Source organism: Plecotus auritus (genome assembly GCF_963455305.1).
Source record: "Plecotus auritus genome assembly, chromosome: 8".
Taxonomy (NCBI): domain Eukaryota; kingdom Metazoa; phylum Chordata; class Mammalia; order Chiroptera; family Vespertilionidae; genus Plecotus; species Plecotus auritus.
Genome location: NC_137782.1, coordinates 60642990 through 60668756, shown reverse-complemented (window position 1 = coordinate 60668756; position 25767 = coordinate 60642990). Strand labels below are relative to the sequence as shown.

General features: G+C 42.0%; 1 protein-coding gene across 1 annotated transcript in view; it reads left to right on the top strand.

Annotated features, from left to right (window-relative positions):
* Positions 1-25767, top strand: part of CNBD2 (cyclic nucleotide binding domain containing 2) — a gene marked incomplete at both ends in the record, with an annotated part of 55733 nt that overhangs the window by 25226 nt on the left and 4740 nt on the right. The window contains 5 exons of the mRNA XM_080684803.1: positions 373-511; positions 16111-16225; positions 21230-21407; positions 23389-23509; positions 25386-25549. Of these exons, the coding sequence (XP_080540929.1) occupies positions 373-511; positions 16111-16225; positions 21230-21407; positions 23389-23509; positions 25386-25549 (717 nt within the window). The remainder of the gene's footprint in view (positions 1-372; positions 512-16110; positions 16226-21229; positions 21408-23388; positions 23510-25385; positions 25550-25767) is intronic.

Here is a 25767-nt window from a genome sequence, read left to right as displayed (position 1 = left end):
GAGGCCTTCTCACAGTGTTACTTGGAATGGAAATAGCTTAGTGAGCCACAAGGTTGTGGTCAAGGAGCTGGGGAAAGTCTCCAGGAGGGAGGAACAGAAGTGAGAGAACCATAGCTGGTGGATTACACAGGTGTGTTTGAGGAGTAGCAGAGGGGAGTGGCTGGATGGGAGGGCCTGGAGAAGAGGGCAGAGGGAGCCAAGGCGATATGTGGTAGGAGATTGGCTACAGGCTAGATGATTGGAGGCTGTGTGAAATCTTCCAACTCAGGCATTTGCAAGAGCAGGAGAACATGTTCCCTTTCTGGAAATTGCTAAGAGCTGTGCACCTTCTGTGATGGAGGACAATGCATTCTAACATGTTTTTCTCCTCAGGCAGATGGAGCTGTTACAGTCGTGGTCTGATGAGAAGCTCTGGAAGCTGGTAACCCTGGGGAAGGTGGAGAAGTACTCATATGGGCAGCTGGTCTCAAAAGACATTGTTGAATCGTCCTCTGTCATGTTTGTCTGCAAGGTAAGAGGTCGAGGTTGGGAGTGTGAAGCTGGGAAGAACGTGCCTAATATAGGATCCTATGGCCAGACAGAAGGGTCCTGAGCACTGTTCTGCAGCACTTGCAATTGGCAATTGTTGCCTCACTGAGGATTTAATTTATATTTTTTCTAATTACTATTAAAATTAATCATGTTTGTTTACTGTCTAAATTTTGTCTTTTGCATATTGCTTTATATCTTTGCCAACTTCTCTGTTGGTTGATAATGAAAAGAAAATCTAACATATATTGAGTTCTTACTGTGTACCAGGCTGCGTGCTCAACACGCTTTATTTCATTTTAACCTCACAGCAGCACAAAGGAGAGTGGTATTGTCATTCCCATTTTACAGAGGCACAGGAAGGTTAAGTGGTTTGTCCAAGGTCACACAGTTGCTGAAGGGCAGAGGCACAGTTCATCCCAGGTCTGACTCCAAAGCTCTTCTTAGGAGCTAGGATTTGGAATTTGAGTTGACCTTTCTGTAGTTAATCATTATTATCATCTTAAGAGCCACCAATTTTTTGACTTAGTGGATAGAGCGTCAGCCTGCAGACTGAGGGGTCCCAGGTTCGATTCCAGTCAAGGGCATGTACCTTGGTTGCAGGCACATCCCCAGTAGGGGGTGTGCAGGAGGCAGCTGATGGATGTTTCTCTCTCATAGAAAGTTTCTAACTCTATCCCTCTCCCTTCCTTTCTGTAAAATATCAAGAAAATATATTTTAAAAATATTAATGCTTATAAAAAATAAGCTGAACACATCATTTTCTAATGATGTTACTGCATTGTAGTATTATCTAGGCTCTTGAGGATATGCTGGAGCTGGCTCATAGTGGCCTGGAGAGCTGATTAAATTTTCAGGAATTCTGTGAGTTGGTAAACACTATAATTATTAAAAAATTATATAAACCTATAATTAAATACATTATATTGAAAACAAGAGTAATAAATGCTGAACAGCCAGGCCAGTGTGGCTCAGTGCTTGAGTGTTGAACCAGAAGGTCACAGTTCGATTCCTGGTCAGGGCACATGCCTGGGTTGTGGGCTCCATTCCCAGTCTGGAGCGTGCAGGAGGTAGCCGATCGATGATTCTCATCTTTGATGTTTCTATCTCTATCTCTCTCTCTTCCTTTCTGAAATTAATAAAAATATATATTTTAAATAAGCTTAACACAACCCTAACCGGTTTGGCTCAGTGGATAGAGCGTCAGCCTGCAGACTGAAGGGTCCCAGGTTCGATTCCAGTCAAGGGCATGTACCTTGGTTGCAGGCACATCCCCAATAGGGGGTGTGCAGGAGGCAGCTGATCGATGTTTCTCTCTCATAGAAAGTTTCTATCTCTCTATCCCTCTCCCTTCCTCTCTGTAAAATATCAATAAAATGTATTTTAAAAATATTAATGCTTATAAAAAATAAGCTGAACACATCATTTTCTAATGATGTTACTGCATTGTAGTATTATCTAGGCTCTTGAGGATATGTCTATTGCATCTGTATGGTGGAAATACTATACAGGTGTGCACATTTCTTCTCAACTCCACACTCAGTGACTTCACTCATATTGATAACTTAAAATTGGCCACTGTGGGAGTATTTACACAATGGAAATTGGCAGACAGTCTAAGTCAGGTCTTGATTTATGGCTTTGCTGATTGTCTTTTTAAAAAAATTTCTTCATTGATTAAGGTATCACATATTTGTTCTCATCCCCCCATTCCCATCCCAAACCCCTCCCCACGCATGCCCCCACCCCCCTGTTGTCCATGACCACTAGTTAGGCTTATATACATGCATACAAGTCCTTTGGTTGATCTCTCCCCCTTACTCCCACCCTCCCCTACCTTCCCTCTGAGGTTTGACAGTCTGATCGATGCTTCCCTGTCTCCGGGTCTGTTTTTGTTCATCAGTTTATGTTGTTCATTATTTCCCCTAGATGAGTGAGATCATGTGATACTAGAAATACACTTATAAGAACCGAAAATGAGACAAGCAATAATGGTTATGCTGAGAGGCAAATGAATCAGTCTGTAGTGAGTTTTTTTCTGGGCCAACAGTTTTTTTGAGTCCCAGTTTCAATGTCAAACAGTTCCTTATGTGTACATGTCAGCAATGATATTTCAGTTCTGGATGGTGGACAAATGTTGGTAATGCAGGTCCGACCCTCTCTGGTTTGGTCCTGGGCAACCTGCCACGATGCACAGCTGCTGAATGCTAGTATGGCAAGGCGTCATCAGCATCTTCCATCTCTGGACTGTTTCTCTTCTGTCTTCATGGCTGGAGCAGTCCTGTCAATTCCTCTCTGTTGCAGGAATCCACATGGTCTTGGAGTTGTTTTCTGAAAATATACAAACATATTCTCGACCAAAAGTTAATAAAGGAATCTTTTCTATAAATTTGACTTGGGATCCTTTTTCATTTTTTGCCCAAACGATTTTCCTTTGGCTTGTTTTGACACCATGTGTGTTTTTCATGGGTGTTTTGCTGTTAGCATTACAAATGAAAGTTAATTTTCTAAAGTAAAAATTTTCTAGATGTAATTTACTTACAGGATATTTTTCTTTACATGATATTCTTCTACTATCCCCCCTTTTTTGATTTAAATATTAGGAGGCTTTTAGAAATTTTATAATGTAGTCTTGATAGCTTTTAAATTTTAATTTTTTACACTAAAATATGACTGCTTTAGGTTCATTACATGTTACGCAATTTTACCATGAGATGAACTACCAATAGAAATTTTAGTTAACACTTTAGGAACAGCTTTTTGTCCAGTACCATTAATTTTTCTAGAATATTTGCTTATTTCACTTAGCCAATTTAAATTAGTCTGAGAACTTGACTACTATTTTACTGTCAAATTTAATACTCTAACAACAATCTTATTTTACCCTGTAAATATTAGTGGAAAGGATTATTTGCCTTCTTGAGTAGGCCCTGAGCATTCCTGGTGCTAGGTTGGATTTAGACATCAAAACCCACTTCCCCACACCATGGGTACAAGACAATTCAAACAAGTCTTGTTGCAGTGAGAGGGCAGCTGCTGTCGGCCAAGTCTCTGTCTGTTACCTGGGTCCCGATTTGAGCTGGGCATGGGAAGCGAAGTAGCCATGGGGGCAGGAGACCTCCCTCAGAGGAGTGAGGGTTCAGGCCCCTGCAAAGTTGGGGGGTAATTGTCTTAAGAAAGCTATAGAGAAAGTGTTTATAATGTAGGTTTTATTTAATAGAGGGAAGGATCTGTAGCCATTACACTGTGAAGAGAAGAAAGTTGAGAAAATATTCTTCTAGTATTTAAAAAGCATGATCTGATCCATCATAGATATTAGTCATATCATCGATGAACAGTGAGGTTCTGATATACATAGTGATGAAGCTAAAAGAGGTTTCAATTTAATGAATATAATTTATATGAGCATGAGAAATAGTTTACCAGTAGATTATAAATCAGATTTAATAATATTAAATTTACTGGGAAAAGAGTGGCGTGGGATACAAATTCATTTGTCAAATCATGGTTGAATTATAACTATAAACCAATTGGCCATGGACACAAGAGTTCAGCCAAAGTCAACAAAAGCATCTTGTGAGACTTGATTGGCCAAATGAAATATTTAATGAGTATGGTATATTTTGTTATTTATAAACTAGAGGCCTGGTGTACAGGATTTGTGCACTGGTGGGGGGCATGACCTGCTGGGATTGGCCTGCTGTCTAAGCACCACTCATCCTGGTCAGCTGAGCAGATATCAGGGAGGAGAAGAAATTGCAAATGATTCAAGTTGGCCTTCAGGGCTCTCCACTTTCTTTTCAGCTTTTTCCCATCTCTTCTCACGTGACCATCAGGATTCTCCAAACTTATATAAACCCCAAGTACATCCCTACTGCAAGCTTGGCTTCCTACTATTCCAATCAGCTGGCAAGTACCTCATCCTTATCCCCACCCTTGATTGAGTCAGATCCTGTGCATCCAATCCCCTTTTATGTGTAGAGGCTGGAAGCCAAGCACTACATTTCCTAAGTTCCCTTGCAGCTAAGGCTCTGGATGTGATTTGGATTCCACCAATCCGATGCACTTGGGTAGACTTGGTTTTGGAACTGCCAGCTATCTACATTGTTAGTGGACCCGCCCTCTGGCTGCTCCCACTGTGGGAGTGTGCTCATCCCAGTCCACTGAGCGTTGAGTGTCTGCACCCTGGTGGTCAGAGTGCGTGTAGTGACTGGTCAACCTGTCGTTCTGGTCGTTCTCCCGCTTGGTCCCTGGGCTTTTATTATATAGGATTGTGTATAACACACCCTTTATAACAGTAAAATTTATAGATTTGTGTACATTTTCCTAGAGAACTAGTTGTTAAACTTAGCAGCACCCTGGATGTGTTTGTGTTATTATTCTGGGTTAAGTCCTAGAGAACAGAGTCAAGTGTAGCTAACATAAGCAGAAAGGAATTTATCAGGGGGTATTAAATGGCTAACAGATTGACTGGTGGTGGTGGGGAGGCCTGAAGAAACAGACCTAGACTGAAAATGACTCCCAAACAATTCCAGATCAGAGTCCAGATCTGGATTGCCACAGGTGCTGCTGCTCCTGCCATGTTCAAGAAGCCACTGCCTCCACTAACATTGTAGATATCTGGCAGTTCCAAAACCAAGTCTACCCAAGTGCATCGGATTGGTGGAATCCAAATCACATCCAGAGCCTTAGCTGCAAGGGAGCTTAGGAAATGTAGTGCCTGGCTTCCAGCCTCTACACATAAAAGGGGATTGGATGCACAGGATCTGACTCAATCAAGGGTGGGGATAAGGATGAGGTACTTGCCAGCTGATTGGAATAGTAGGAAGCCAAGCTTGCAGTAGGGATGTGCTTGGGGTTTATATAAGTTTGGAGAATCCTGATGGTCACGTGAGAAGAGATGGGAGAAAGCTGAGAAGAAAGTGGAGAGCCCTGAAGGCCAACTTGAATCATTTGCAATTTCTTCTCCTCCCTGATATCTGCTTCATTGTACCTAAAATTTGTTTTTCCTAAAAAGATTCAGGGGATAAGTAGTGAGGGATGTAAGTTCAAGACTTCCTTTAATCAGCAGGATGATTACATCCTGACCAGCAGAATGTGTGTGTGGGGGGGTGCTTCTTAATCTGTTTTGGCCTCCATTTCTTAATCTGTAAAATGGACCAGTTTACCCCATAAAGTCTGTAAGGATGAGAGTTTAGCACATACTCAATTAACATTCATCCTCTAATCCAGCTTTCCCAGAGTGTTGTCGCTGGACCAGCAGCATCAGAATCATCTGGAAACTCATTAAAAGTGCAAATTAGGGAGAAACCAAGATGGCAGCATAGGTAAACACCTAAACTGCTGCCTTGCACAACAATTTCAAAACTACAACTAAAAGACAAAACAGACATCATCCAGAACCACAGGAAGGCTGCCTGAGTGGAAATTCTACAACTAGAAGGAAAGAAAAAGCACACTGAGCCTCAGAGGAGCTGCAGGAGGCAAGGTACTGACACGCACGTGTGGAAAGGACTGGCAACAGAGTGCACGGCTGGCTTTCTCAAGCAAGAGGGAGACAAAAGCTCCCAACTGCACTGAACTCCAGTTCCGGGTGAGACTCTGGGGACCCAGACTCATTCGGGGAGAAACTGGACTGTCTGGCAGTGGGTGGAACTTGAGGGCAGCTTTCTCTCAGAGGTGCTTGCAGCGATTACCACAGGACACTGAGACACAGGGGCCCATTAGGGCAGGGCTGACGGGAAACCAATGCTGTCTGCTCTGCCCTAAGACTCCACCCCATCCAAGCTGAGCACAGAGGCTTTTTGCAAGTCTTGTCTCATAAGAGTGTCTCCAGCACAGAAGTTCTCCCACTGTAGACACAGCTGATCCTCACAGCCAATTGGTCTGGAGGTCAATTCCTCCCAGTGATACCAACTACAAACAAGACTTAACTACAACAAGACTGTGCACACAGCCCACAAAGGGGTGCACCAAGAGTGTCCACCTCAGGTAACTGGGGAGGCCGACCCACTGGGCCCTATAGGACACCTAGCACACAAAGCCACTCTATCAACTCAGGGAAGCAGCCAAAATGCGGAGACAAAGAAACAGATCACAAATAAAACAAATGGAGGAAAGCAAATGACTGGATATAGAGTTCAAAACCATGGTTATAAGGTTTTTCAAGAATTTCCTAGAAAAGGCCAATAAATTTAGCGAGACCCTTGAGGATATGAAAAAGGACCAACTAGAAATTAAGCATACACTGGTTGAAATAAAAAATATTATACAGAGACCTAACAGCAGACTAGAGGATTGCAAGAATCAAGTCAAAGATTTAAAATACAAAGAAGCAAAAAACACTCAACTGGAAAAGCAAAAAGCAAAAAGAATCCAAAAATTTGAAGATAGTGTAAGGAGCCTCTGGGACAACTTCAAGCGTACCAACATCAGAATTATGGGGGTGCCAGAAGAAGAGAGAGAGCAAGATACTGAAAACCTATTTGAAGAAATAATGACAGAAAACTTCCCCCACCTAGTGAAAGAAATAGACTTACAAGTCCAGGAAGCGCAGAGAACCCCAAACAAAAGGAATCCAAAGAGGACCACACCAAGACACATCATAATTAAAATGCCAAGAGCAAAAGACAAAGAGAGAATTTTAAAAGCAGCAAGAGAAAACCGTTAGTTACCTACAAGGGAGCACCCATATGACTGTCAGCTGATTTCTCAACAGAAACTATGCAGGCCAGAAGGGAGGGGCAAGAAATATTCAAAGTGATGAACAGCAAGAACCTACAACCAAGATTACTCTACCCAGCAAAGCTATCATTCAAAATTGAAGGTCAGATAAAGAGCTTCACAGATAAGAAAAAGCTAAAGGAGTTCATCACCACCAAACCAGTATTATATGAAATGCTGAAAGGTATTCTTTAAGAAGAGGAAGAAGAAGAAAAAAGGTAAAGATAAAAATTATGAACAACAAATACATATCAACAAGCGAATCTAAAAATCAAGTGAATAAAAAATCTGATGAACAGAATAAACTGGTGAATATAATAGAATCAGGGGCATAGAAAGGGAGTGGACTGACAATTCTCGGGGGGAAAGAGGTGTGGGGGGTGCAGGAAGAGACTGGACAAAAATCGTACACCTATTGATGAGGACAGTGGGTGGGGGGTAAGGGCAGAGGGTGGGGTGAGAACCGGGTGGAAGGGAGCTATGGGGGAAAAAAGAGGAACAATTGTAATAATCTGAACAATAAAGATTTATTTTTTAAAAAAGTGCAAATTATTGGGCCCACACAAGAGCTATTAAATCCAAAAGTCTGGGAGGAGTGGGGGTGGGGGTGGGGCTCAGTAATCTGTGTATTCACAGCCTTTCATGTGATTCTGATGCACATTAAAGTCAGAGAGCCTGTGATTTAAGGGAGGAGTTTTCAAATTTTGTTAAGCACAAAGAACACCTAGGGCAGTGGTCGGCAAACTGCGGCTTGCGAGCTGCGGTTTGCTGCTCTGTTGACTAATGAGTTTGCCGACCACTGACCTAGGGTCCTTCTTCAAAAGGCATGTAGATTCCTGCCTCACCACAGAGATCTGATTCATTAACTCTGGAAAACTGCATTTTGAATAAGTGAATAAGTGTCACAGGTACCCAGCTGGCATGGCTCAGTAGTTGAGTGTCAACCTATTAACCAAAAGGTTGTGGTTTGATTCCCGATCAGGACACATGCCCAGGTTGTGGCTTGATCCCCACTGGGGGCTTGCACGAGGCAGCCAATCAGTGATTCTCTCTCATCATTGATATTTCTATCTCTTCCTCTCCCTTCCTCTCTGAAATCAATTAAAAAAATTTTTTTAAAAAAGTATTACAGGTGATTCTAATGTAGGGGTGCTTGAACTTCATTCTGAGAAAAATAATACAGATGTCATAAACTCATCCTGGCCAGCAGATAAGTTTGGTTTGTCCATTACAGTGTTTTATTAGAAGCTGATTTAATAGTTGAGGTGGAGATTGGACATAAAAATTCTGATTTCTGGCTTCTTTTGAATATTCAGAAGATCAGGCAACACCAGGCTGTATTCTGGTGTGGCCCCCTCTGGCTGGAGTTCGAGAGCACCTGCCCCTTTAAAGGGACTGCTATTTTTTCTAATTTTTATTTCCTGCCTAGTTAGCTCCTTAAGTGTTCCTCTGCTAAGGAAACCCGGCTGCCTGACTCCTGTAGTTTACTCATATTGCCACTAGAGGGCAAAATCAGCAGCTGGTGGCTGGGAGTCCTTGAGACCTAGTAAAGAACTTGATTTCCTGCTGGTATCACAAACATCATTAATGCCCATAATCAACTCATTTTGAACAGTTTATCATTTGGGGAATCATAGTGAAATTGTTTTCTTTACAGATACAGATGTAATCAAATATCCATGAGACACTTTCTAAGAAGAAACTGTTGGAGTGTTTTTCTTTAGCACCTGCAGTCCCTAGTTGATAAATGTTTGTTGAATGAATATTGAATAAAGCTCCATGCACAATGCCTGGCATATAAAAGGGCTTATTAAATATTTGATCCCTTCTTCTTCTTCCTCTTTAACAGTAAACTGTCTTGAACCTTAACCCTTCATAATGTGTCTCTTAAGAGTTCCTACTAAAAAAGGTTAAGGATTTATAAAGATATGAAATTTTAAGATGACATATTCTTCTTGCCTATCAGATTAGGAAAAATTAAAAAGATTGTGCAAACCCAGTTGTCAATGTAACAAAAGATATATTATAAGGGACTCTGTTATATACTGTCAGAGAGGTGTAAACAGATCTAACATTTCTGAGGGGCAGTTTGTTGATGTGTATTGAAACATGCATACCTTTAGGAATTAATCCCAAAGAGATAATGAAACATGGGTATTCTTTTAGGTAAACTACTTTCAGCTGCAATTATAAACAATCCTCAAATCTCAGTGGATTAACTAATAAAGATTTATTCCTTCAACCCACTACTTGATCATAGCAGGCCAGTTAGTCTTGCTCCTTATAGTAACTCAGGGACCCAGGCCACTGGAGACTCTATCTAGTGGGAAGCCAAGCTTGCAGTAAGGATGTGCCTGGTGTTTATATAAGTTTGGAGAATTCTGATGGCTATGTGAGAGAGGATGGGAAGAGCCTAGAAGAACTGATAATGGCAAGCCCTGAAGGCCAGCCTGAATCATGATCAACAAGATGGGGCTAAGGGAATGTTGAGAATCAAGCACTGGCTTTTAAAGTTTCCACCCAGAGTATCACAAATCACTTTGCTAACAGAAATTGACCAAAACAAATTCCTAATTCAAAGGGTGGAAAAATATAATCCTTCCTTGTGCTTGAGAGGAGAACTCAAGTATTTGTGAACTGCCTAATGACCATTCTAGAAGATGTATGGACAAGATTGTCAATTAAAGTTGATGACCACTGCAAGTCACAGAAACCCACCTCCAGCAGCTTAATGAATAATAATTTTTCTCACGGTAAAGTCTAGATTTAAGCAATCCAAGGCTAGAAGAGCTGTTTTAGGAAGTCTTTCAGAACCCACACCCCTTCTAGCTTCTACTTTCTTTAAAAAATATATATCTATTTTTATTTATTTCTGAGAGGAAGGGAGAGAGAGATAGAAACATCAATGATGATAAAGAATTATCGGGCTAGCTTTTACTTTCATCATCCACAACTTATGGCTTTCATCCTAATGGTCACAATATGGCTACTCTACCTCTAACCATCACATCTGAGTTTCAAGCAGTGGAAAGGGAGAAGGACAACCTTGGTTTCCTATTTTATCCATCTGTCTTTCACTTAGTCTCATTTGCCAGAACTGGGTCACTGCCATGCCCACTTCTGGGGAGTTTGGGAAGGTGGCAAGATTTTTTAGCTGGGGATTTTGCTGTCCTGAACAAAATCATGAGAGGTAAATTAGAAACAAGCTAAATATCTTCAAAAATATTTCTTGAGGTGTAACACATATGCAATAAAGAACTCAAATTAAACTTTCCAGCTTGGTGAATTTTTACATGTGTATTCACCTGTGTAAGCATCACCCAGTCAAGACAGAGCACATTTCCTGCACCTCAGAAGGCTCTCTTGTGCCCTTTCCCAGACAAAGTCCCCCTGTGATAACCACTCTTCCTACTTGTCACCACAGATTACTTTTACATGTTCTTGAATTTCATATAAATGGACTCATATAGTATGTGCCCTTTGTGTCTGACTTCTTTTGCTCATCTGAATATTTATTTTCAATTTTATGCAAGTTCTGGCATTCATAGAATAATATGCAATCATTAGAAGCAAAAATGTAGAAAATATTGCTTAGCATGAAAAGATGTCCTTGATATATCGTTTTTATTTTTATTTATTTTTTATACATTAAGTTTTTTAAAAGGTTATAAAAGTCTATTTACATAAATGGATTCATTTATGAAAAATTGTCTATACTTATAGAGAAAAGTTTGAAAGAATATGCACCAAAATGTTAGTACTTTTTATTTTGGGGTGTTAAGAAAAACATAGTTTTAACTTACTCTATGTTCTGTTTTTAAACTTAAAATTTTTTTTTAATCTTTATTGTTGAAAGTATTATAGATGTCCTCTTCGTGTTTTTTCCTCCCATTGACCCCCTCCTCCCTGCACCCACCCTTCCCAAGCCTTTGCCACACTATTGTCTGTGTCCATGGGCTATGCATATATGCATATAAGTTCTCCAGTTAATCTCTCCCTCCCACCTCTCCACCCCCACCTTCCCTCTGAAATTCATCAGTTTGTTCATGGTTCTGTATCTCTGGATCTATTTTGTTCATCCGATTCCACTTATGAGTGAAATCATGTGATACTTACCTTTCTCTGACAGGCTTATTTCACTTAGCATAATATTCTCCAGGTCCATCCATGCTGTTGCACATGGTAAGAGTTCCTTCTTTTTTACTGCTGCATAGTATTCCATTCTGCTGATGGGCACTTGGGCTGTTTCCAAATCTTAGCTATTGTAAATTGTGCTACTTATGAACACAGGGATGTATATTTTCTTTCTGATTGGTGTTTCAGGTTTCTTAGGATATATTCTTAGAAGTGGGTTCACTGGGTCAAATGGGAGTTCCATTTGTAATTTTTTTGAGGAAACGCCATACTGTTTTCCACAGTGGCTGTACCAGTCTTGCATTCCCACCAGCAGTGTGCTAGGATTCCCTTTTCTCCACATCCTCACCAACACTTGTCATTTGTTGATTTGTTGATGATAGCCATTCTGACAGGTGTGAGGAGATACCTCATTGTTGTTTTAATTTGCATCTCTTGGATGATTAGTAACTTTGAGCATTTTTTCATATGCCTCTTGACCTTCTGTATGTCCACTTTGGAGAAGTGTCTATTTAGTTCCTTTGCCCATTTTAAAATTGAATTGTTTGTCTTCCTTTTGCTAAGTTGTATGAATTCTTTAGATATTTTGGAAATTATCCCCTTATTGGATGTATAATTGGCAAATACATTCTCCCATGCAGTGGGCTCTCTTTTCACTTTGTTGACAGTTTCTTTTGCTGTGCTTTTGAATTTGACGTAGTCCCATTTGCTTATTTTTTTCCTTAGTTTCCTTTGCCCTTAGGACAGTGGTTCTCAACCTTTCTAATGCCGTGGAAAACACAGATATTTACATTACTATTCATTAACAGTAGCAAAATTACAGTTATGAGGTAGCAATGAAAATAATTTTACGGTTGGGGGTCACAACAGCATGAGGAACTGTATTAAAGGGTCGCGGCATTAGAAAGGTTGAGAACCACTGCCCTAGGAGATGTATTGGTAAACATATTGCTATTAGAAATGTCAGTGATTTTGCTGTCTATGGTTTTTTCTAAGATTTTTATGGTTTTCACGACTTACATTTAGGTCTTTTATCCATTTTGAGTTTATTCTTGTGTATGGTGTAAGTTGGTGGTCTAGTTTCATTTTTTGCATGTACCTGTCCAGTTTTCCCAACAGCATTTATTGAAAAGATGTCTTTACTCCATTGTATACTCTTGCCTCCTTTGTCAAATATTTTTTTAAAAATATATTTTATTGGTTTTTTACAGAGAGGAAGGGAGAGGGATAGAGAGCTAGAAACATCGATGAGAGAGAAACATCGATCAGCTGCCTCCTGCACACCTCCCACTGGGGATGTGCCCGCAACCAAGGTACATGCCCCTGACCGGAATCGAACCCGGGACCCTTCAGTCCGCAGGCCGACGCTCTATCCACTGAGCCAAACCGGTTTCGGCCTTTGTCAAATATTAATTGAGCATAATGGCTTGGGTCAATTTCTGGGGTCTCTGTTCCATTCCATTGATCTATATGCCTATTCTTGTGCCAGTACCAGACTGTTTTGAGTACAGTGACTTTGTAGTATAACTTGATATCTGGTATTGCGATTCCTCCAACCTTGTTCTTCTTTCTCAAGATTGTTGCAGCTATTCAGGGTCTTCTTTTGGTTTCATGTAAATTTTTGGAGTGTTTGTTCTAGATCTGTGAAATATGCCATTGGTATTTTAATGGGGATGTCACTGAATCTATAGATTGCTTTGGGAAGTATGGACATTTTAATGATGTTGATTCTACCAATCCATAAATACAGTATTTTCTTTCTTTTTTTTTTTTAAATAAATCTTTATTCAGATTATTACAATTATTTCTCCTTTTTCCCCCCATAGCTCCCCTCCACCCATTTCCCACCCCACCTTCTGCCCTTACCTCCCCCGCACTGTCCTCATCCATAGGTGTATGATTTTTGTCCATTCTCTTCATGAACCCCCCATACCCCTTTCCCCCTGAGAATTATCAGTCCACTCCCTTTCTATGCCCCTGATTCTATTATATTCACCAGATTATTCTGTTCATCAGATTTTTAATTCACTTGATTTTTAGGTTCGCTTGTTGATAGATATGTATTTGTTGTTCATAATATTTCTCTTTACTTTTTTCTTCTTCCTCTTCTTTAAGAATACCTTTCAGCATTTCATATAATACTGGTTTGGTGGTGATGAACTCCTTCAGCTTTTTCTTATCTGTGAAGCTCTTTATCTGCCCTTCAATTCTGAATGATAGCTTTGCTGGGTAGAGTAATCTTGGTTGTAGGTTCTTGCTATTCATCACATTGAAAATTTCTTGCCACTCCTGTCTGGCCTGCATAGTTTCTGTTGAGAAGTCAGCTGACAGTCGTATGGGTGCTCCCTTGTAGGTAACTAACTGTTTTTCTCTTGCTGCTTTTAATATTCTCTCTTTGTCTTTTGCTCTTGGCATTTTAATTATGATGTGTCTTGGTGTGGTCCTCTTTGGATTCCTTTTGTTTGGGGTTCTGTGGGCTTCCTGGACTTGTAAGTCTATTTCTTTCACCAGGTGGGGGAAGTTTTCGGTCATTATTTCTTCAAATAGGTTTTCAGTATCTTGCTCTCTCTCTTCTTCTGGCACCCCCATAATTCTGATGTTGGTACGCTTGAAGTTGTCCTAGAGTCTTCTTACATTATCTTCAACTTTTTGGAATTTTTTTTTTGCTTTTTGCTTTTTCGGTTGAGTGTTTTTTGCTTCTTTGTATTTCAATTCTTTGGCTTGATTCTTGGGTTCCTCTATTCTGTTTCTGGGTCTCTGTATAATATTTTTTATTTCAGTCAGTGTATGTTTAATTTCTAGTTGGTCCTTTTTCATATCTTCGAGGGTCTCGTTATATTTATCGGCCTTTTCTAGGATATTCTTAAAAAGTCTTATAACCGTGGTTTTGAATTCTATATCCAGTCGTTTGTTTTCCTCCATTTCTTTCATTTGTGATCTGATTCTTTGACCCCGCATTTTCACTGATTCCCTGAGTTGGTAAGGTAGATATTTGTGCTAGGTTTCCAATATGGCCCAGTGGGTCTGCTTCCCCAGTTAACCTGAGGTGGACACTCTTGGTGCACCCCTTTGTGGACTGTGTGTACAGCCTTGTTGTAATGAAGTCTTTATTGTTGTTGGTATCACTGGGAAGAATTGACCTCCGGGCCAGTTGGCTGTAAGGATCAGCTGTGTCTATGCTGGGAGAAGTTCGGTGCTGGAGACAGCCTTATAGGATTAGACTTGCCAAATTGCAATAGCCTCTGTGCTCAGCTTGGATGGGGTGGAGTCTCAGTCTTGGCTTCCTGTCAGCCTTGCCCTTGCGCGCATGTGCGCTTTCAGTCCTCCACCTTCCCCAGCTCGAGTCTCCGCCTGAGAGTCCAGACTCCCCCCACAAGAGCGTGGGTCCCCAGGGGCTCGCCTGGAACTGGGGTTCACTGCAGTCAGAACTGGGGCTCAGTGCCGTCAGGAGCCTCTGACTCCCTTCCACTAGGGAAAGCCTGTGGCAACCTCCGCAGCCTTTGTGCGCACTGGCCTGCGTGCGCCTTCAGACTTCTGCCTTTCCCAGCTCGAGTCTCCCCCCGAGAGTCCAGACTCCCCCCGTAAGAGCATGGGTCCCCAGGGGCTCGCCCGGAACTGGGGTTCAGTGCAGTCAGAACTGGGGTTCAGTGCGGTCGGAGGCTTCCTTCCCCCTTCCACCAGAGAAAGTCAGCCAGGCTCTCAGCCGCCCTTCCCTCTGCGCGCACAAAGCCCCTTTGCCGTACCTCCAATTCTCTGTGAGCTTTCCTCTTTCCTTCTAGTTGTAGAATTTTCACTCAGCCAGCTTTCCTGTGGTTCTGGATGATGTCCGTTCTGTCTTTTAGTTGGAGTTTTGAAATTGTTGTGCGAGGCAGCAGTTTAGGTGTTTACCTATGCCGCCATCTTGGTTTCTCTCACAGTATTTTCTTTCACTTGTTTATATCTTCCTCTATTTCTTTGTTCCATGTCCTGTAGTTTTTTAAACTTTTAATTTGGAATGATTTTAAATTTATAGAAAAGTTTCAAGAACTGTACAAAGAACTCTTGTAGAACCTTAACCTAGATTCATCAATTGTTAACATTTGCCACATTTACTTTAATATGTATGTTTTTTCCTTCCTGAATCACTTGAGAGTTAAGTATCATTCATCATACATTTACATTATTATTTTCTAAGAAATTAACCACAGAATAATTATAAAAATCTGCAAATTTAGCATTGATATAATCTATAATCCAAAATCAATTTCACTGTGTCCCAATAATCCTCAATGACTTTTTTTCCAGCTCCACATTGAATTTAGTTATTTGAATTTTTGTTTTGTTTTGTTTTTTAATATATTTTATTGATTTTTTACAGAGAGGAAGGGAGAGGGATAGAGAGTTAGAAACATCAATGAGAGAGAAACATCGATCAGCTGCCTCCTGCACACCCCCCACTGGGAATGTGCCCGCAACCAAGGTACATGCCCTTGACCGGAATCGAACCCGGGACCCTTCAGTCCGCAGGCCGACGCTCTATCCACTGAGCCAAACCGGTTTCGGCCTATTTGAATTTTTTATAAGTATATAACATATTCATTTTTTAAAAGGGACCCAGAACTACTTATATTGAGCAAATAAAACAAAATGGGGTGAGACATAATACAGACAGAATATTTTCAAAGTGTGGTCTGCCTGGAGGCCTTGGGGTTAAGCCTTTGGTTTTATGTTCCTTGATGCACCCAGGGCAGCTGTGAAGTCCTGCGGCTATTAGACCTTGCGGCTTCGCCTTTCTACTACAAGTGGATTTGGCAGCATCTGGAGCTGATAGATGACAGAGCTCTGAAGACCAACCTCAAAGGTAAGCCTCTGTCCACATCTGGCAGCCGGCAGCCCAGCAGGGGCACCTGGCCCCATCCTGTTTCCAGTTCCCAGCCCATAGAGTTTTAGAAATCTAGAGCTACAAGGGCCTGGCAGAATATCTGGTTTGATTACTTCTTCCACCAGCTGTGAAAACCTAGTCTACACTGCCTGGCCAGGTTAGACTCTGGTCTATCTCTCCCACTCCCCCTTTTCATCTTTTCCTCTTAGCAGGGAGGGAGACCTTGGAGTTAGACGGGTTTGAATCCCACTGATCAGCTGGGTGACTTTGGTGAGTACTTAAGCCTCTAGGCCTGGTTTCTTTGTGTGTCATGGTAGTGTTGTGGTTAAGAGCATAAGCCCAGGTGACAAACTGGTGTGTTTGAACCCAGGGTCTGTCTCTTACTAGGTGTGTGATTCTAGAAAAGTCACTCTGTATCTCTGTGTATCCATGCTCTCAGCCTATATAATGTGATTTGTCGTCTCTAGGTCATAGACTTGTTATGAAATTAAGCAGATGACTATATAAAGCTCTCAGAACACTACTTGGACGCATTAGTATATAGTAGAGGTTCGTTGTCATTATCACACAGGTTACTAAAGAAGGCTGACTGAATCATGCATGCATCTCTCTTTTCCACTACCAATCCACCAGACAAAACGCTGTATTCCATAAAATTTCCCCCCAATTTTATTTATTGTGGTAAAATACACATAACAAAATTTACTATATTAACCATTTTTAAGCATATAGTTTGGTGGTATTAAATACATTCATAATGTTGTACAACCATCACCACCATCCATTTTCATAACTCTTTTCATCTTATAAAACTGAAACACTATATCAGTTAAACAGTAACTCTCAATTCCCCCTCTCCCTGGCAACCACCATTCTATTTTTCATCTCTATGACTCTGACTACTCTAAGTACCTCATATAAGTGGAATCATACAATATTTGTCTTTTTGTGACTGGCTTATTCTACTTTGTATAATGTCTTCGTGTTTCATCTATGTTGTAGCATATGTCAGAATTTCCTTCCTTTTTAAGGCTGAATAATATTCCATTGTATAAATATACCACATTTTGTTTATCCATTCATCTGTTGTTGGACACTTGAGCTGCTTCCACATTTTAGTTTTAGTGAATAATGCTTTTGTGAACACAGGTGTACAAATATATATTTAGACCCTTTTTTCTTTTGAATATATACCAAGCAGTGGAATTGTTGGATCACATGGTAATTCTATTTTCTTTCTTTCTTTCTTTCTTTCTTTCTTTCTTTCTTTCTTTCTTTCTTTCTTTCTTTCTTTCTTTCTTTTTCTTTAGGAATTGTCATTTGTGTTTCACAGCAGCTATACCATTTTACCTTACCACTAAGAGTGCATAAGGGTTCCAATTTCTCCACATCCTCATCTTTTTTTTTTAAGTTTTAGAAATTCTCTATATATTCTGGACATTAATCTCTTATCAGACATAAGATTTGCAAATATTTTATCCCACTTTTCAGTTTGCCTTTTTACTCTGTTGATTTTGTCTTTGGTGCACAAAATTTAAAATTTTTCATGAAGTTTATTTTGTCCATCTTGTCTGTTGTTGCTGTCACTTGTGTCTTTGGTTTATATATAAGAAATCATTGTCAAATCCAATGTCATGAAGCTTTTGCCTTATGTTTTCTTCTAACAGTTTTATAGTGTTAGAACTTACATTTAGGTCTTCGATTCATTTTTGAGTTCATATTTGAATATGTTTGATAAGGGTCCAACTTATTCTTTTACATGTGGATATAGAGTTTTCCCCACACCATTTGTTGAAAAGACTGTCCTTTCCCTATTGAATGGTATTGGCACCCTTGTAAAAAATTATTTGACCACATATGTGAACATTTATTTCTGAGCTTTCTATTCTGTTTCATTGGTATGTGTGTGTGTGTGTGTGTGTGTGTGTATATATATATTAGAGGCCCAGTGCATGAAATTCATGCATGGGGAGGGGGATCCCTCAACCCAGCCTGCACCTTCTTGCAATCTGGGACCTCTTGGGGGATGTCCAACTACCAGTTTAGGCCTGATCCTGCAGGGATCCCTGCGGGATCGGGCCTAAACTGGCAACTGGATGTCCTGAATTGTGAGAGGAATGTCCGACTGCTGGCTTCTAACCACTTGCCTGCTTGCCTGCCTGATTGCCCATAACCCCTCTGCCTGCCTGCCTGATTGCCCCTAACTGCTCGCCTGCCTGCCTGATCACCCCTAACCACTTGCCTGCCTGCCTGATTGCCCCTAACCGCTCGCCTGCCTGCCTGATCTCCCCTAACTGCCTCTGCCTCGGCCCCTGCTGCTGTGGCTTTGTCAGGAAGGTTGTTCAGAAGGACTTCTGGAATGGCGTCTGGAAGGTCGTTGGGTTGTCTGGTCTAATTAGCATATTACGCTTTTATTATTTTATATATATACTAGTGGCCCAGTGCACATTAAAAGGGAATTAATTAGAGGAAATATTTTAATATTGTTATTTGCCCTTTCTCTATAATAGAAGTGTCAGAGATGAAAGAAAATTAGTAAAATGTATATGAAAATCTCCCTCCTGTCAGAGTCTGCGGCACACCACAGGACCCAGAGTCAAGTACCCGCCCACCTGTGCATGCCTCAAAATCATGCGAGACCCAGACCTGGCCGGCCCCACCCCCCTTAGGCGAGATCCAGATCCAGCCGGCCCCACCCCCGTCAAGCCCTGCCAGGCGGGGGGCACAGCCTCAGGTCCCCTGGCCCGGTGCCGGGTCGGGGGTGCAGCCTCAGGTCCCCCGGCGCATGCCAGGTGGGGGACGCAGCCTCAGGTCACCCAACGCACCCTCAGGTCCCCCGCCTGGCGCTGGGGCGGGGGGCATGGCCTGAGGTCCCCTGGGCTGGTGCCAGCATGGGGGCATGGCCTGAGGTCCCCCAGCTGGATGCTGGGGTGGGGGGCACAGCCTCAGGTCCCCCGGCCTGGCACTGGGGAGGGGTCGCGCCTTGAGGTCCCCTGTCAAGCACCGCTGGGCGGGGTGCACGGCCTGAGGTCCCCTGGCCCAGTGCTGGGGCGAGGGGCATGGCCTAAGGTCTCCAGTCAAGCCCCGCTGGGCGGGGGGCACAGCCTCAGGTCCCCCGCCCCAGCCCGGCTCCACGCAGCCTCAGGTCCCTGCTCATCACTCGTTATGGGAACCCAGCTTCTGCTGTGGGCGCAGCCATCTTGTGTTACAGGAACCCCACCTCTGCTGTGGGCGCAGCCATCTTGTGATGGCATGACGTTAATTTGCATATTATATCTTTATTATATAAGATACATATATATATTTTGTTGTTGTTGTTGTTGTTGTTGTTAATCCTCATCCAAGGATACTTTTCCATTGATTTTTAGGGAGAGTGGGAGAGAGAGGAAAAGATAAGAGAGGAACATTGATGTGAGAGAAACACATTGATTGGTTGCCTCCTGTATGAGCCCTGACCAGGGCCTGGGCCAGGGAGGAGCCTGCAACTGGAATTGAATCTGGGACCCTTTGGTCTGCAGGCTGACACTCTATCCAGTGAACCAAACTGGCTAGGGCTATATGTCTATTTTTATGCCAGTATCATACTGTTTAGATTACTGTAGCTTTATAGTAAGTTTTGAAATCAGGAAGTGTGAATTCTCCAGCTTTGTTCTTTTTCAAGATTGTTGCGAGTGTCCCATCTGGGGTGCCAGTTGCAAGTGTCTCCCCCACATCCCGCGTGGTTCAGGGTTCAGGTTCAGGGTTCGGGCTCTGGAGGAGGCCACACACAAATGAAAGAGACTAGAAAATATTAATTTGGAAATATTGGGGGCCAGGCAGGAGCCCAGCTCAGGAGGAAGGACTCTACCCCCGCTCTGGCCTTGCTATCCCTTTTATTCAGGTTGTGGGATACACCCATAGCCCTTAGGCAGGCAATTTTAATGATAGCCCATCAGCAAGGATTTACATAAGACTAAAAGGTGGAAGTTGCTTTAGCTACCTTTGTCTCAACTAGACAGTGGGTGTTTGGCTCTGACCTTTCAGAGCTTCAAGGTTAACCAGCCTTCCGGGTTCCTTGTCCACACCTCTCTGCTAGTGAAGACAATGGGTGGCTTCCAACAGATTGTTTTGGTTATTTGGGGTCCCTTGAGATTTCTTCTGAATTTTAGGATAGGTTTTTCTATTTCTGTAAAAAAGTCAGATAATGACTTTTGATAGTAATTACATTGAATCTATAGATGGCTTTGGGTAGTATTAACATCTTAACAATATTGGCTTCTAATTCATGAACATGGGATATATTTCCATTTATTATGTGTTCTCTAATTTCTTTCAGCAGTGTTTTGTAGTTTGGTTAGTTTATAGAAATCCAACTGATTTTTGTGTAGACTTTGTATCCTGCTATTTTGCTGAATTCATTTATTAGCTCTAACAGTTCTTGAGTAGTTGGTTTACTCCTGAGTAGTATTCTCTTGGAGAACTTGTTAATAACTCTAATGGAGGGCCTGTTATATGCTGGGCACTGTGCTAGGTACATAGCACATACTCTTATCTGTAATTCTTACAATTATCCTATGAGGGTTCCAAGAGATTATGTGACTTGTTCAAGGTTCCATGGCTGATCCTCCATTTATCTTTTGTTGCTGCTCCTACCCCCAATCCCAGTTTGAAAGCCCAGACAAATGTGATCTGCCAAAAGACATGAGCTTTGAATTAGATAGACCGGAGTTCAAACAGCTTCAGCCTTTTCCTGGGTGACTTAACCTCTCTGCTGCTCATTTTATTTCTTAAATGAAGCCAGTGACACTTCTCTGGATGCAATGGAGGGACAATACTAGTACATGGACACCATGGTATATTTTTAACCCCTCTCTCTTTTTTAAAAAAATTTCCCCATACACCAGACTAGCCAGGCAGGTAACTATGATATATCTCCAACTGCCCACCACAACCCTCATACGTGCAAAGGCCCACTAATATGTTTCCCTGTGCTGTCTCTAACAGAAGCTTCTCCTGTGAAGAGATTTAAGGAATTCCAGGTCAAATCATATCCTGCACAGGATTTTAGCCCTCTGAAACTTCTGCATCTCCAGAAAGCCTTGGAACAACAGGGGACCACCTTCAGTAAGAAGATTAATACCCTAGAAGATAGTCTCCCAAAGACCTTTGGCCCAAAGATCAAGTAAGCTTAGCTCTTGGCAGATAGGAGGGTCCAGATTCTGGTTGAAAAGATGATATAACTTACAGGGCAGAATGTCAGGGACGCTGGGGAGGGGGCGGAGGTAGCAGTCATAGCTCTACCCTAAAGGTTGGGGGTGTGGGGAAGGCAGCCTGAGAGGTGCTGGGTTTGATGTCCAGGAGCTGCATTCTCTGCCTTTAACTCTCAGGGGCCACTTTAGGTGGTCAGTTTCTTCCTTTTTCAGGGAACCATTTGAAGCAGAAGGGGCAGGACAGATCTTACAGCTGTCACTCTGTGTGCCCCTGGGTCTTGAGCCTCTTCAAAAAATCCTAACCATCCAAGGGAGACAGTATAAGAGCCTGGGCTTAGTAGTCAGTTCAACCCAGGTTCACATCCTGGCTTGGCCACTTATTTTAGCTCTGCGTCCCCGGGCAAGGAACTTGACCTCTGTAAGCCTTAGTTTCCTTGTCTATATATAATAGTGTCTAAGTCGAGGGGTTGTTGCAAGCCAGCAATTAAATGAGATAATGATAACTATATCTAACACTAATGGAATACTCTGCCAGGCACTGCCTTATCTAATTTAATTCTTACAAAAATCCTATCAGGTAAGTGTAAGTACTGCTATTATCACTCCCATCTTTCAGGTGAGAACACACAAGGTACAGAGAGAGATTCAGTTACTTGTTTGAGGTCACACATGCAGGAAGTGGCAGAGCCAGGATTCAAGTCCAAGTCGCTTGTTAGCACTCAGTCTTGTGTCTGGTACAATTGTCACTATGGGAACAAGGTGGATGCACAATGAGGGCTGCACTTTTGCCTCAACCCAGAGGGGCTGAGGAGTGGGAAAGGACACTTGGTGGGCACTGGCCTACAGGCAGCTCAACACCAAGCCCTAGAAACAGTCCCCACCCCATTAAAGATGGAACAAAAATGTTGCCGTGAGAGTGTGCTCTGCAGTGATATAGATAATGACATCAGTATCACAATCTCCATATTGCCATCGTGCCACTTTCCTCAAGTCTTTTGCCTGCTAACTTTCCCAGCCTGCTTGCCTCCATATGAGCATCCCATGGCTTCTGAGTTTTTTTCCCCCTCGGATGGATACTCTTTCTAAGGGATCCTGTGCTTGAAATACCAATCCCAATTCTTCTGAAGGTAGTGATAGAACAGGCCCAGTTTCTCTGCTATAAATCAGTGAGGGGAAAGGGACAGGCTGGACCCACAAGTGAAAAACAAAGGACATGCTGGGCATGTGCCACTCATCTAGCGGTCCTGGGGTTTGTGTGAAAATAGAAGCCTGCCTTATTTATGTGTAGGCGAGTTCAGCCATATTTTCAGCTGATAAATACTCTTTTTCCTGCCTCTAATCCAAAAAGCATAGCCTGTCTCTTCCTTCTACCTAGCCCGAGACCAAAGAAGGCACAACAGGATTGCCTGGGTAAAATTAACCCCAACATGAACAAAGTACAGAGTCTCCAGGCTACCCAGGGAAACCTGTCTTTGTAAACAAACACACACGCGCGCGCACACACACACACACACACACACACACACACACAGCCACCTCTTCTCTGCCTTCCTGTAGTGTCCCTAAGGGCACAGAGCCTACTCTTTGTCAAACAGTCTGGTCCATTTTCAGGCAGCTCTGACTTAGGAATTCCTTCCTCATGTTGAGCATACGTCAGCCAGTGTGGACTTCTCACCCAGCAGACCTGGCTCAGCTGCATGAGGTCATCAGCCACTTCTTGCACATAACAAACAGCTTTCAGGTGGTTAAAGGGGTCCCATCTTCTTCTCTTCCAAGTCTCCCTCCCTATTAAACTTCTCCAATTCCTGACTCAGTCTCTCCCAGAAGTTTTCTCACTTCTGAGAGAGGGGAGGGAAGATTTCCATGTACAATGGAGATGGAGCTGGTTATCCATGGCCTCATGAACTGGCTGTGTTACAAAGGAGTTCTTTTTAAGGAGTTGTCTAATTTCAGATCCCGGCAACCTCATCTGCTGAAGTGTCCCATGATCAAAACCAAGTATGGTGATATCCCGAAGGAGGCTGCAGTGGGGGGCTACGTCAAGCTCCACACAGTGGAGGAAGGAGAAATCGTTGTAAGTGTACAGAAAGCCTTGTTTACAATATAGTGTGTAACATGATAGGTTGTGAGTGTTAAGTAATGAGAGTAAAGGTTTAAAAATATCCCACTCTATATGTAATGATATTAAGGAACATTATTGATTTCTTAGATATGGTAATTTTAAAATTACCGTATTATGCTTATGGTTTTTAAGAGTTCTTATAGTTATGCAATAACTATCAACATATTTACAGATAAAATATGACATCTGGGACTTGCTTTAAAATAATTTAGGAATAAGGCAAGGGTGTCCCCTCTCACCACTCCTATTCAACATTGTACTGGAAGTCCTAGCTAGTGCATTAACACAAGAAGAGAAAGTAAAACATATACAGATTGGGGAGGGAGAAATAAAGCTGTGTTTGTTTGCAGATGATATGCTTGTTTATTTCTAAGAATAAAATAAAAAAGAACCCCCCAAAATTCCTGAAGCTAATGAATGATTATAGCAAAGTTGTAGTAATAAGGTAATGAACAATTGGAATTTGAAATTAAAAATACAATGCCATGTACAATAGCACCAAAAAGTGAAATACTTAGATATAAATCTAACAAAATATGTTCAGGATCCATATGTAGAAAACTTACTATAATGAAATAATTCAAAGAAGATTTACATAAATGGAAAATATTCTATGTTTATAGATTGTATGATTCCAATTCCATGACATTCCGGAAAAGGTAAAATTACAGAGATAATAAAATGATCAGTGGTGGCCAGAGGTTTGGAGGTCAGGTCAAGGGCTGAATAGGTAAAGCACAAGGGATTTTTTAGGACAGTAAAATTATCTGTATGATACTGTAATGGTGGATTCAAAACATTAAGCATTTGTAAAAACCCATAGAACTTTACAGCACAAAGAGTGAAGCTTAATGTATGCAATTTGTCAAAACAAAAAAAATTATCTAGGATGTCGGGAGATCCCAGGAAGGAATACACACTCTGACAAGAGACTCTAACAATTTTACAAATGCATGAAACCACTTCAATGAAGGGAAAGAGAGAAAAAAGTGCTGATGACTTAAGTATTTGGAGACGACTGGAGTCTGTAAGACTAAAAGCAGAAGGAACCACACACAAGCATTGGACTATAGTTGATAAAGTTGGTGTATGGATTAACAATTGATTCTACTGTCATGTATACTGAAATGGATCAATTAAGTAAATGAATGGTGGATGGTAGGAGCCAGGTATCTCACATCATGAGACATCTACAAGCAGATATGCCTGTTGACCTCCATCTCCCTTCCAGATATAACCAAATAGGAATCCATGCCACGGAGCCAAAGGAGCATGATAAGCTGCAGAGAAGGAGGCCAGCAGCCTCCAAAGTCTATGCGGGAGGGAGAAAGAATGGAGGCTCAGTGGGGACATGGATTTATGGGCAAAGACCTGCAGAAAAAGATGGGGAAGCGGGTTGTAGCTACAAAAGGGAAGATCTAGAAGAGGAGGACTAGCTGTTTGATTTTTGTCATAGTCCTAAGGAAGAGAACGTGGGCTTACTTGGCACAAGGAAGAGTTGAGATTGGCTGTTGGGGGAACTTGTAAAATGCCATACCCTGGAAAGTAACTGTGAGTACAATTCTGGGAGAGAGCCCGCTGCCTGCAGGCAGGATGTGGACAAAGCGCCTTAAGGGCTCTTGTCATTTGAAGAGTCGGAAGATTCGATGTCATGTAGCAAATGAGCCCTGGATTTCTCCCCATCATTTCCTGGACTTCTCCCCATCATTTGCCAAATGACCCCAGATGGAGTCACTTCCTATTTGAGCCTTGTTTTTTCCATCTAGAATATCTGCCAGTAGAAGTGGATGGTCCCTGAGATCCAACTTTCTGGGACTTTTTCCTGTAGGGCCTTCACCAGATCCTCCTTCCAGACAACCAACAAGACGTGCGGCCCTTGATCCTCGTGAGCCTGGGAGTTGAGTTGATAACAGTGTGGAAAGAAAAATTTTGTGAACTGATTGACAGCGAGGTAACAGAAAAGTTGTCCAGGTTCAAGATCGGGTACCCCAGGTCAGTGCTGGCTATGTGTGTATATCCCACCAGATCAAATGAACAAATTTTCACCTATTTTAGTAAAAGAAAGAAAAAAAATGGTAATACCTAATGCTGACAAGGGTGGGATGAAACTGGTAGTTGTTGCTACACTCTAAATTGTCTCAGTTCTTTGGATAATAATTTTAGCATTATGTTTTAAGTGCCATAAAACTGTTCCTACTTTTGGAAGCAAT